This window comes from Rhincodon typus, chromosome 8, assembly GCF_021869965.1.
Source record: "Rhincodon typus isolate 14 chromosome 8, sRhiTyp1.1, whole genome shotgun sequence".
In the NCBI taxonomy this organism is placed as follows: domain Eukaryota; kingdom Metazoa; phylum Chordata; class Chondrichthyes; order Orectolobiformes; family Rhincodontidae; genus Rhincodon; species Rhincodon typus.
In genome coordinates this window covers 39358288-39371486 of record NC_063339.1, presented here as the reverse complement: position 1 = coordinate 39371486, position 13199 = coordinate 39358288, and the positions used below count along the sequence as shown (strand labels likewise).

Sequence of the window (13199 nt, the reverse complement as noted above, 5' to 3'; positions counted from 1 at the left end):
GACAGTACATACATCCTCTGTGTCAGAATTGATTCTGATCATTTTCCCACTGCTGAAAATAGACTGACTGGCCTATAAGTATTTGGTCCATCCCTCATTGCCTTTTAAATATCTGCAGTCATCTCATCCTCCATAACCTCATCCACATCTGACAAGGATTGGAAAATGATGGTCAAACCTTTTTTTATTTCCTCCCTAGTTCTTTTCAAGAAATTGGGATATATTTAAACCAGTTCTGGCGATTGATCCACTTTCAGGGATACTAATTCCATTCATACTTCCTCCTTCCCTTTCTTCCTCCTTAGCTACAATATCTGCAATATCTTCTCTTTTGTGAAGATAGATGAAAGGAATTAAGAATAATACTTCACACGCTTCAAAATCTCCCCTCCCCCGACCGCATCCCAAAACCAGACCAGCTCGTCCCCGCCTCCCTAACCACTGCTCCCACCTCAAGCCCCACCCTCATCTCCTACACACTAACCTCATCCCGCCTCCTTAACCTGTCCGTCCTCCCTGGACCGACCTATCCCCTCCCTAACTCCCCACCTACACTCACCTTTACTGGCTCCATCCCCGCCTCTTTGACCTGTCTGTCTCCTCTCCACCTATCTTCTCCTCTATCCATCTTCTATCCACCTCCCCCTCTCTCCCTATTTATTTCAGAATCCCCTTCCCCTCCCCCATTTCTGAAGAAGGGTCTCGACCCAAAACGTCAGCCTTCCTGCTGCTCTGATGCTGCTTGACCTGCTGTGTTCATACAGCTCTACGCCTTGTTACCTAAGAATAATACCAACTGCCTCTGTACCTAAATTGCCCACTTAGTCTTTTATGGGTCCTGCTCTTTCTTAGTTATTCTCTTACTCTTAATGTGTTGATAAAACATTTAGGATTCACATTTTGCTCGACAATATTCTTTCATGGCCTCCCTTTGCTTTCCTAATTACACCATCAGGACTGCATGACCCAAGGGAGAAATAATAGAAGTGAGCTTTGCTGATGATAATCACATCTACGAAACTGAAAGGTGAAAGCTGTTCCAGATAGAAATTTCTTGAGCTAACATGTGAGAATAAAGAACAGCAGAGGGTATAGGTCTGTAGCTACATAATGTCAACATTTTTGAGGTGGGATTGGGTGAGAAATGATGCAAAGGCTTGCAATATAAACCGCTGTTGCATCAATATATTAAAGTGAAATTTATCTTTTTCTTTGAAGTATTTTGCCCGTTGTTCATGTGCAATTTGCATTAGCTCTGATTCATACTATAGTAATATTTGCAAAAAAAAGTGATACCTTGTTGTTAGTTATTCCTTTATTTGGGGGTCATTCAGTAAGTAATCCAGTAAACTATCTGCACATTTACTCCTTTCTTGGCAATTAGAGACGATTAGAGACAAAAAAACTCCTGGTGCTGGAATCCAACATACACAAACAAGAGGTTGGAAGAACACAGCAAGCCAAACAGCAGCTGGAGGAAAGGAGAAATCAACGTTTCGGCTATTACCCTTCTTCAGGGATGGATGTGGGGGTAGGAGGAGCTGCAGATAAAAGTGGGGGGGGGGAATAGCAGAGTGGTGGTGATAGGTGGACACTGGCAGTAAGTATGACCTGATTGGTCGATGGGAGGGATGAATCCCGTTGGTGGCTAGAAGGGAGGGTCAGAAGGTGGAATGGAAGGGAAGGGATGGGGCTGGAAGGGGAGCTGGGGAATGAGTGGGAAGGTTATTTGAAATTGGAGAACTCAATGTTGAGTCCTGCAGGCTGTAAGGTGCCCAGGTGGAAGATATGGGGTTGTTCTTCAAATTTGCATTCTGATGCAAAATAATGTACTATACAACATAATGTACTATACAAACATTTTGATAACTAAAGACAAGACTTGGATAAGACTCCTGCCCTCCTACATCAGAATCAGGGATTGAGAATAAAAAGATGTAATATCCTGTTATAAAAATTAACACATTATTAACTGAAGATGTAGGATATCAGAATCGCAATACTTAATAGGACTGCTTAATCACAGATTAGATGCTATACTTGCCTGAGTTAGTGCTCTCCAATCCATATTAGCACTGCCAATATAGATATGTTTCTTATCAACAATCCAGAGTTTTGTGTGGAGCACACCACTCAATAACTTTTGAAAGTTTACTTTTCTCACGTGGATTCCTGTAATTTAAGATAGTTCGAACAAAATATGGAGCATCAGTTCCAAATTCTACATTATTTGATCTCCAAATAGCATCAAATAAATGTAGGTTTTCAGGAAGAAGAACATTTATAAATAATATTTATCTGTGACTAACTTACTTTTCTTATTTATTGTCTTTTATTAGTTAATGGCCAGAACTTTATTTTTGATATAAATTTACTACATTATGAAAAACTTTCTCCCAAATTCAAACTTCTCCCTCACAAATGTTGCCATAATAATTCTATCAATAAAACTGCAGCAAATTTTTCAGATAGTTTATCACAATCCTTCCCCATCCAGGCTCATGTAGAAGGGAAGACTTTTGATGTTAAAAGTTCTTTGATCATATCTCTCCAGAAACAGAACATCAGAGAAAAATGTGAATGTGCAATTTCATTTACACCGATTCATGCAGAAATATATTGCTTTCCACAAGCCTGGAACTCAGTTTAAAAGAATGAAAGAACTTAGAATTATATATTGCTTTTCACAACCAATGAATTATTGTGGATGCATAGTCACTTTAGTCATGTTGACGTATGACAAGCAATCTCCAGACAGCAAGGTTCCACAAAGTGCAATGTGGTAATAACAGCATAAGAAATAGAAGCAGGAATAGGCCATTCAGCTCTTCAAGCCTGCCGTACCTTTCCATAAAACCATGGCTAATCTGCCCCAGGCCTCAACTCTTCTCTTGTGCCAACTTTCTTGGCTTCAATTCCATGAACATTTCAAAAATCCATTTATCACCTTTTTAGATACTTTCAGTGATGTAACTTCCACCATTCTCTGGAGTAGCGAATTCCAAACATTCACTACCCTCTGAGAGAAGGTCCTTCATATCTCAATATTAAATGATGTCCTCTTCTTCAATAACTAGGTCCCCCACTTCAGATTTACCCATAAGTGAAAACATCTACCCTCTCAAGCCCCTTCAGAATCTTGTATGTTTCAATTAGATTACCCTTGATTCTTCTAAACTCTAAAGAACACAAACCTAACATGTAATCTCTTCATCTCAGTAGTAAGTTTAATGAATCTCTTTTGAATTGCTTCCAGTGCAAGCAAATCCTTTCTTAAATGTGGTGACCGAAACTGTACATGGCATTTCAAGGTGTGGCCTCACCAAAACCCTATACAGTTATAACAAGTCTTTCCTGTTTTTAAATTTTTTTAACACCTGAGCAATAAAGATCAAAATTCAATTTGCCTTCTTAACTACTTGCTGCACTAACATGCTAACTTTTTTTGTGTTTAATGTACAAGAATACCTAAATCACACTGCACTGCACTTTTTGAAGTCTTTTTTCATTTAAATAATTATCCTCCTTTTGATTCTTCCTACAAGATGCATGACCTCGTGCTTTTATATTTAAACTCTATCTGACAAGTTTTTGCTCATTCTTTCAAGCTATTTATATCCCTTGTAGAGTTCTTATATCCTCACCCCAATAATCCACCCTACCACCTATTTTTATGTCCTCAGAAAATTTGGATGCATTACACACTTGCCCCTCCTCCAAATCATTAAAATAGATAATGAATAATCGAGGCTTTAAGACTGATGTTTGCAACACTCCACTAGTTATGAATTTCTAACCTGAAAAAGACCAATTAATCATGTCTTGCTGTCTTCCCTGTGTTAATAAATCCCCAATCCATGCTAATACATTACTCCAAAACTGTGAGCTTCGATCTTGTGCAATAACCTTTTAGTGACACCTTATAGAATGGCTTCTGGAAATCCAAATACAGTATGTTTCCTGGTTCTCCTTTATCGACTCTATTTGTCGTGTCCTTAAGAAACTCTAGCAAACTTGTCAAACATGATTTCCCTTTCACAAAACTACGTTTGACTCTGTTTGATTGTATTAAGCATTTCGAAATGTCCTGCCATTTTCTTCCTTCATCATGGATTCTAGCATTTCACCAGTGACAGATTTAGACCAACTGGCCTTTAGGTTTTTTTCATTCATTCATGGGACATGGACATCATTGGCCACTGTCTATTGCCCATCCCATTCTTGTTCTTTTCCTCCCTCTCTTCTTGAACAGAGGCATCGCATTACCAGTGCTCCAATTCACTTGAATCCTCTTGGAATCTGGTGCATTCCGGAATAGTTAATGCCTCCACTTTCTCTGCAAACACTTCATTGGATGCAGGCCATCAGATCCTAGTGATTTGTTTGTCTTCACATTAGTTTGTCAGATACTTTGTCCTTTGTGATAGAAACTATTATAAGAGTTGTCCTGCCATGAGCACTTTGCTTATTTTTGATACCTTTGGGATGTTTACAGTATCCTCCATGAGACTGATGTAAAATGTTGGTTTAAATTATCTGCCATTTTTTTTGTTCCCCCTTATTAATTCCCAGTCACGTCCTTCAAGGGTCCCATACTCATTTTGGCTGCTCTCTTCGTTTTCATTTATCTGTAGAACCTCTTGCTGTTTGTTTTTATATTTCTTGTCAATTTACTTTCATAATTAATTATCTTCCTTTATATTGGCCTTTTGGTCATGGAGTCAAACAGCACAGAAACAGACCCTTTGGTCCAATTTGTCCATACCAACCAGGTTTCCTAAACTGAACTAGTCTCATTTGCTGGTTCCTAAAACATTCCCAATCTCATGGTGTACCTCTGTAGCAGCCTTTGTAAATCATAGGTAGTTCAGCTTTCTCATCTTTTGACCCAGAATAAATTTTGCCTGAGCATTCTGAATTATCTGTTTAAATTTCTGCCATTTTCAGCTCCTGCCCTTCCTCTTAATCGATTTTCATAGTTTGCTTTAGACAACTCTTTATACATTCCTCTGTGATTACCCTTATTTAAGGTGAGGACACTGGTTTGAGACCCAAGTTGCTCTCCCTCAAACTGAATTTGAAATTCTACAATGCTGTTACTGCTAATCCTTTGAGGATCCTTAACAATGAGATCTCTTATTGATCTTACCTCATTACACATTACTGATCTAAAGAAGCCTGTTCCCAGATTGTGCAATGCACTGCTGTAAGAAACAATTCCTGGTGCACTCAATAAAAGTTTGTCTTGCATGTTTATCGTTGCCCATCTAATTTGTCTAGTCAATATGCAGGTTAAAATCACTGATGATAATTGTATTGCCCTTTTTAAATACCTCTATGATTTTCTGATTTATACTTTGTCTTACAGTGAGATAGATCCTTGGAGGCCTATAGACCACTCCCATCCATGATCTCGCTCTCTCTGTATAACCTGCTTTCAGCCAAACTAATTCCCCATCACAATCTATATACATATATTGTAATTTAACAATGCACTAATGTCTTATTTTATTAACAATGCTACCCCATGTCCTTTTCCTTTATGCGAATTTTTCTAGAACAGTGCATACCCTTAAATATTGAGTTCCCAGTCCTGGTCATCTTAGAACCACATTTCTATAATAGCCTTTGATGTATTCATTTTTTAATGTTTTTTGCGCCGTCAACCCACCTCTCTTGTTTTAAATGCTGTGTGCATTCAAATAAACAGCCTTAAGCTTTAACTTTTTATATTATCCCTTATCCTGGTTCTCATTTCTGCTGCAGGTCTCTGCTTTTGATTTCTGACTCTTCCTGTCACACTTTGTTTGCTTGTGTAAGCTTCCCTTCAATTGAAATGTCCCACCTACTAATTACCTTAAAACCTTATCTACAACTCTACTTTTATGATTCACCAGGACACTCATTCCCAGCGTGATTCAAACTAAGTCTGTCTGAATTGTACAGCGATCTCTTGTTCCAGCACTGATGCCAGTGCCTTGTCTGAATGCTTGGTATACCAACATATCAGTTTGACACTGACAGCGTGTGCCAGCTGCTGGTGGATCACTGCCAAATGTGATTGGGAGAATCGAGGCTAGCAGGGAAAACAGAAGCAGTTGGGGAGGTTGGAACAAAGATGGTGACAGGAGAAACTCACAATGTATGGGAGTACTTGCAAAAAACAGCATGCTAGGCTACAAGGAGATAACAAGGTGTAGAGCTGGATGAACACAGCAGGCCAAGCAGCATCAGAGGAGCAGGAAGGCTAGGCTACAGACAGGGTCATATTGGCAGTGACCAGCATCATGGCCTCCACAGGGGGCACATAAAGGAGCTGGGTGGGAAGGGTTCAGGAGGCAGTGAGGACAGTTGGAGGTGATGTTCAATGTCGTGTGTCTCCACATGGGGTGAATGAGTGGAAGTAGGCTGTTGGGATTGTGTGAGGTAAAAGGGGACATGGATGGTTGGTGGGAAGGGATTGAAATTACCTGGTGAGAAGGTGCAACCCATTGCTGATGGTGCCCACTGCATTTTGAATTCCATGCCATCTCTAGCTCCCACCTATTTGTGCAATGCAAATGTAAAATAACTGGGACAATGCCTACAGTGAGCAGAGTCAGTGTAGCTTGACGGTTGAAAGCACAGGATCCATATGTGCTGGACTTTTAAGGCATTGAAGGAACAAATACATGAAGCATGCAATCGCAAACTCCAACAACATTTCATTTGCAAACATTTCCTTGCCCATTTACAGTGCATGCAGAGCGAGTGTGTTTGTGTCAAATATTCATCAGTGGTGGACTGTGCCATGCTATAGGGTACGCTAGATACACTAACATTGTCATCTCAGTGACTCAGAAGTTAGCTGCAATAACTTAAAAGGTGGTGATTGTAGGCCAAACTCCCCATCATTTTTGAAATTTGCAAGGGTGCTGTGGGATGAGGAGAACATTGCTGTATCATGTATCATGTGTGTATGACAATGGATTCTAATGAATGCAATGGAAAGTGGAATGGTTGAGGTAAGTCTAGGTTGGGAAGGGGTTTGGAGCCCAGCAAAAATGAACAAATGAACAAATGAAAAAGTACAGCACAGGAACAGGCCTTTCGGCCCTCCAAGACTGTGCCGAGTATCATGTCCTAATTAATCTAAAAACAAACCTGACATTTTTCGATCCGCATCCCTCTATTCCCTCCCTATTCATGCACCCATCTAGGTGCCTCTTAAATGTCTTCAATGTGCCCACTTCCACCACCTCTTCTGGTAGTGCATTCCAGCTGCTACCACTCTCTGCGTGAAAAACTTCCCTCACACATCTCCCTTAAACTTTCCCCCTCTCTCCTTGACCCCGTGCCCCCTTGTAATTGAAACTTCAACCCTGGGAAGAAGCCTCTGACTATCCACCCTATCTATGCCTTTCATCATTTTGTAGACCTCTATCAGGTCTCCTCTTTTTCCAGTGAAAACAATCCTAGTCTTTTTAACCTTTCCTCATAGTCAATGCCCTGGAGACCAGGCTACATCCTGGTGAACCTTCTCTGTACTCTTTCCAAAACTTCCATATCCTTCTGGTAGTGTGGTGACCAAAACTGCACACAATACTCCAAATGCAGCCTAACAAGGGCTTTATATAGCTGCAACATGTTTTGCCAACTCTTCTACTCCACGCCTCGGGCGATGAAGGCAAGCATGCCATATGCCTTCTTAATCACCTTGGCTACCTTTATTGCCACTTTCAGGAAACTGTGGACCTGCACGCCCAGTTCTGTCTGAATGCTAGTGTTCCTAAGGGTTCTGCCATTTACAATATAATTCACACCTAAATTTGATCCTCCAAAATACATCACCTCGCATTTGTCTGGATTAAACTCCATTTGCCATTTCTGTTCGCAAGTCACCAATTTATCTGTATCCTGTTGTATACTTTCACAATTGTTGGCACTATCAGCAACTCCACCAATCTTCGTGTTATCGGCAAACTTGCCTGTCAGATTGCCCACATTTTTGTCCAGATCATTTATATATACTACAAACAATGAAGGACCTAAGACTGACCCCTGCAGAACACCATTAATTACCGGTCTCCATTCTGAAAAAGATCCTTCCACCACTACCCTCTGTCTTCTATGACCAAGCCAGTATTCTATCCATCTAGCCAGGCCACCCTGAATGCCTTGTGATTTTAGTTTTTGTACCAACCTGCCATGTGGGAGTTTATCAAATGCCTTACTAAAGTCCACATAAACTACATCCACAGCCCTTCCCTCATCAATTATCCTCGTTACCTCTTCAAAAAATTCAATAAAAGCAGACGCTCACTTTTTGATGTTATATGTTGGTCACTCAGCCAACATGGCACCTTCACCAAAATGGTGCATATGTTGTGAGCAGGACTTTGGTGAATCAGAAGACAGGCCTCCTGAAGGTTTGGTTCCACAGCTTGGAGCGGTCTTGGGGTGCCCTCCAGTTTAGCCTGGACAGGGAGTTCTGTAATATCCTCGAATACTGTGCTCTGCACATTTGGAGCAAGTAATGAGGTGAAGTGATAGATGCTCAGGAGCTGGGAAACAGGAGCAGTCATCTGAGAAGGATGTGGACATTGGGCTTGCAAAAATTCTCTTTGTGGATGATAGTGCTCAGTTGCATTGGGCCCTACAAGGTGGAGAGGGTGTGACTGACACCCAGTTCCAGTAGCTGCAAGCTGGGTGGAGACTATCTTGACCTGTCAAGATTCATCTGTCATTTGCTTTGTACTGTGATTGTAAACTGTAGCCTGTATCCATTTCCTTTGTGCTTTTGTTGGCTGTCAATGAAAGCTCATATTTGGACTGGTCTGATTGCTTGTGGGTGTCTGATATTCCCATACTGGACAATGAAAAGGTATGGGTGACCCAATGCATTTGCAGAAGAGTACTGAGGACTCAGGGTGTTCAGACAGTAGGCACAGATAAAGTGTGTGGCCTGGTGGTTAAAGAGTGACTACTGTGAGACACTAGTGGGATTGCACATGCAAGAGTGTGTCATTAATGTTGACTATCTGCTATGGGCATCATGTTTACATGACTACTGTGCCATTATGTTGCCAGTGCAGGGCAATGCCAGATTACCAAAGCTTAACTGGTTGCACAGTGGCCTCTCATTAATGATGCAAGCCATCTTTCAGCAGATATCCACTGAGTGCTAAGTTATCCCAGGAAGGATGTGTAGTAAGATGTGGGTGGAATTAGATGTGAGAGACACCATAGGGGCAGGGTAGGTGGCTAATGAGTTTTGGTCAGAAATCATGCTAAGCTTCATGATGAGAATCCCTCCATAAACATGACGCAACTTGCAATTAGGCAAAAAAGGTAAGATTGAGTCCAATATATGTAAAATGAGTTGGTTAACTCACTCATATTACTTGCATGTAAAAGCAAGAAAAGGTGCAAATACTAAAATCCTAAATTAAACAGAGATATCTGGAAATACACAACAGATCATGCAGCCACTAATGTAAACATAAAGAGTTACATTATGCAAACTTTTCTCAGAATGTGTTCTGAGGAAGGCCATTGCACCTGAAACAATGGATTAAATCTTCTGCTGCACAGATTGTCAGAAATAGAAACATTTAACAACGTATAACTTCAAAAAGCCAACGTCTGCTGGGTTCCAATCTCCTTCCCAACCCAGATCCTCAACCATTCCACTTTCCATTGTATTCATTAGTCCATTACTTACACGACACATGATGTAGCAATGTTCTCTTCACCAAACATACATGGAAACATAGAAAAGAAAATTAAATGAGTTAATAAGTATTATAATTCTTACCTTTCTCTTTTAAAATTTTGAGATCAGTGGAAAGTTGATGTGGAAAGGATAGTGTACTTGAAGCAATGCGCACACTAACATTTTTTAATGGCAATTTCCCCAATTCACGAAGCAGGATTTCACCCTGCAGTAGTATAACATACAAAAAAAATTAAGAGCATAGTATGTAAAAATAAGTCAGACAAAGTATAATATTTATACATTGGAAAGACAGAACTAACACAATGGCAGAAAGAAGATTAGAATAAAAGCAAAATTAAAAATATGAAGGCAAGTGGAGGTGAACTGCTAGAATTTATCACAATTTAAAGCAACCTTAAAACAAGTCCGCGGTAATTCTTCAGTAATAGAGCTTCCTGGGAGTTTGTTTAATTTATATGCCTAGAGTCGCCAACAGCTTGAGTTCAGCTGATGTAGTTCTTGGGGACTATCTCTTCACCTTTGATTCAAGGTGATTGTTGTGTTCTGATGGCAGCAGTTACAGTAAACCTTTAATATTTACTGTACTTAAAGGTTTACTGCACGTCATTTTGCTGTTATTCCTACCAAAATAGATGTTCTCACATTTACCAACATTGTACTGCATCAGCTAGACCCTTGTCCCCTCACTTAATCTATCCCTCTGCAGACTTTCAGTGTCCTCTGCACACTTTGCTCTGCCACTCATCTTAGTGTCATCTGCAAACTTTGACACACTACACTTAGTCCCCAACTCTAAATCATCGATGTAAATTGTGAACAATTGCGGTCCCAACACTGATCCCTGAGGCATACCACTAGCCACTGATCGCCAACAAGAAAAACACCCATTTTTCCCCACTCTTTGCTTTCTGTTAGTTAACCAATCTGCTATCCACGTTAGTGCATTACCTGTAATGCTGCGCACCTTTAACTTATGCAGCAGCCTTTTGTGTGGCACCTTGTTGAATGCCTTCTGGAAATCAGAGTGATCAAAAGGTAGTACTGTTTGTAACTGAATAGCTTAGTATTAGGCCAGACACCTACATGCCTGTGATTGTAATATATACATATAAATATATCAGGAGACATATTAAATATCTGTTGAATATTTCAGTACCATGGTCGCATGTCTGCTTCTTATGTTAGGTGAACCTGTTGAAGGTAAAAGTGGTCAACACAATTATAGATCACAGTGATGGATCAATAATAACGCAGAATAATTCACAATCATCAACCCTTAGACAACAAGGACTTCACATGAGGAGAAAACATTGTTCCATATCTTTGATGGTGTAACATTAAAAATGTTCAGTGTCAACACAGCTGCCTCCTAGCCCGAACTATCCTACAAGTTGTGGCACTGGGTTGGACCGGCCTTTGGGCAGAGAACTGAAGAAGAATCAAAATCAAAAAGTACCGGAGAAACTCAGCATGTCTGGCAGCATGTGTGGAGAGCAAAAGAGTTAACATTTCAAGTCCAGTGACCCTTCACCAGAATTGAAAATACCTGGGGAAAGGGACGTGTTTATGCTGATAATGAGGTACAGAGAGTGAATAGAATACTTGGAGATGGAGCCCTGAGATAGAGAGAGACAGAGCCTAAAAAGGGATAAGAAAACAGATAAGTTACTAATGATGACCCAAGAAATAGATAAATGCTAGGTAGAGTGCTAACAAGAAGCGTAAATGGTTAAAAATGGATTGGCTGTGCTGGGAGCAACACATACAAGTCAGAATTTAGTGGTGTGGGGAAAGGATAACAAATATAGACAAGGGTGCTCACATTCTGAAATTGTTAAACTCAGTGTTAGGTCCTGGCTGTAAGATTCCTCAACAGAGGTGTAGTTCCTCCAGCTCATATTGAGCCTTACTGGAATGCAGCAACAGGCCTGAGACAGAAATGCTAGCCAGGGAGCACAGTGGTCTGTTGAAATGGCAGGTAATTGGAAGTTCAGTATTATTTTTATGGACCAAACATAGGTGTTCCGCACAATAGTCACCCAGTCTGCATTTCATCATCCCAGTGTACAGGAGACTACATTGTGAGTGGTGAATACACTAGACTAGATTGAGCGAAGGGCAGGTAAATCGCTGTTTCACCTGGAAAGTGTGTCTGGGACGTTGGATAGCGAGGACGGCAAGTGATGCACCTTCTGTGATTGCAGAGGAAGTTGCCATGCAAGGGTAAGAAGGTGTGTTGGGAACAGAGGAGGAATGGACCAGGTGTCCCAGAGGGAACGGTCCCTGTGGAATGTTGCGAAGAGGGGAGAAAATATGTGACGGTAATGATATCCTGCTAGAGGTGCCTGAACTGGCAGAAAGAAGTCCTAATATTAAAAGGATTATAAAATGAATGCAATATGTTTTGTTAAATGATAGTAGGGACATTGAACATGGAGCTAATGCTACCTAGTGGTGGAAATACTTCATTGCCATGCAGTGGAATTTTTAATTCAATATGAAAAAAAACATGCTGAGCAGTTAGAAAGACTAATCCAATAAAAGTAGTGCTAATTTCAGTTTATTGATTTACTTTGTTATCCTTATTACATAGAATATTATAACACATTCACCTTGGCAGTCTGTGCTAACTATTTGAACAAGCTGTCTCATTTAGTCCAATACTCCAGCTTTATTTTCAAATGACCTTACAAATTAGTACATTCCAGATTTCAATGTTTAATTGCTTTTATAAAGATCCAATGAAAATTCACTTGAACCACACCTTCAGGTAGTGCATTCCAGAATAATAACTGTGTGATCAAAATTCTACTCTTTTCTCCTTTAGTTCTTTTGGTCAATCATATCAAATACAGGTTCCCTGACTATCACTTCACTCACCAGAAGAAATGCTTGCTTAATCAAAATCTCACACACAGTGAGACACACATACACAAAAGACAAGCCTCCTAAAATGTGGTGCCAGATTTGTAAAGACAACCCCAGTTTAGAAGTATCCAGAACTCTATTACAGATACCCTTATGTTTTATATTCAGTGTGGCTTCTTACAATTTTATAAATTTATTTAGCTGTACAGCCAACCTGCCCATCCTCCTTCAGTGATTTTGGAATATGCACCTCCCCCAATTGCTTCCTTAGCTTTCCTCCAGGTGGTACCATTCAGATTATACTGTTTCTTTCAATCACAGTGTCTCACCTCACACATAGCTATATTAAAAGCATCTGCTACTTGTCTGTGCACTTTTCCATGTCTCCTGAGTCTTCTGGTATCCTGTTCACTATTTACTGTGTTGCCAATTTTGGAACCTTCTCAAATTTCAAAATTTCACTCACTAAACCTATACACAACAGGAAATACTTTGGTCACAATGGGGAACCGTGGGGATCCATACTACCTGCCTAAAGAACTGCAGATGCTGGAGTCAGAGATAACACAGTGTGGAGCTGGAGGAGCACAGCGGGCCAGGCAGCATCAGGGGA

The 13199-nt window shown here is 40.4% G+C and overlaps 1 protein-coding gene across 2 annotated transcripts in view; it reads right to left on the bottom strand.

Moving 5' to 3' along the window:
- LOC109934649 (5'-3' exonuclease PLD3-like) overlaps positions 1–13199 on the bottom strand; it is a 58952-nt gene that overhangs the window by 15187 nt on the left and 30566 nt on the right. For both annotated transcript variants that reach the window (XM_048600048.1, XM_048600049.1), the window contains 2 exons: positions 9797–9920; positions 2045–2172 (listed from right to left, as the gene is read on the bottom strand). In XM_048600048.1, the coding sequence (XP_048456005.1) occupies positions 2045–2172; positions 9797–9920 (252 nt within the window). The remainder of the gene's footprint in view (positions 1–2044; positions 2173–9796; positions 9921–13199) is intronic.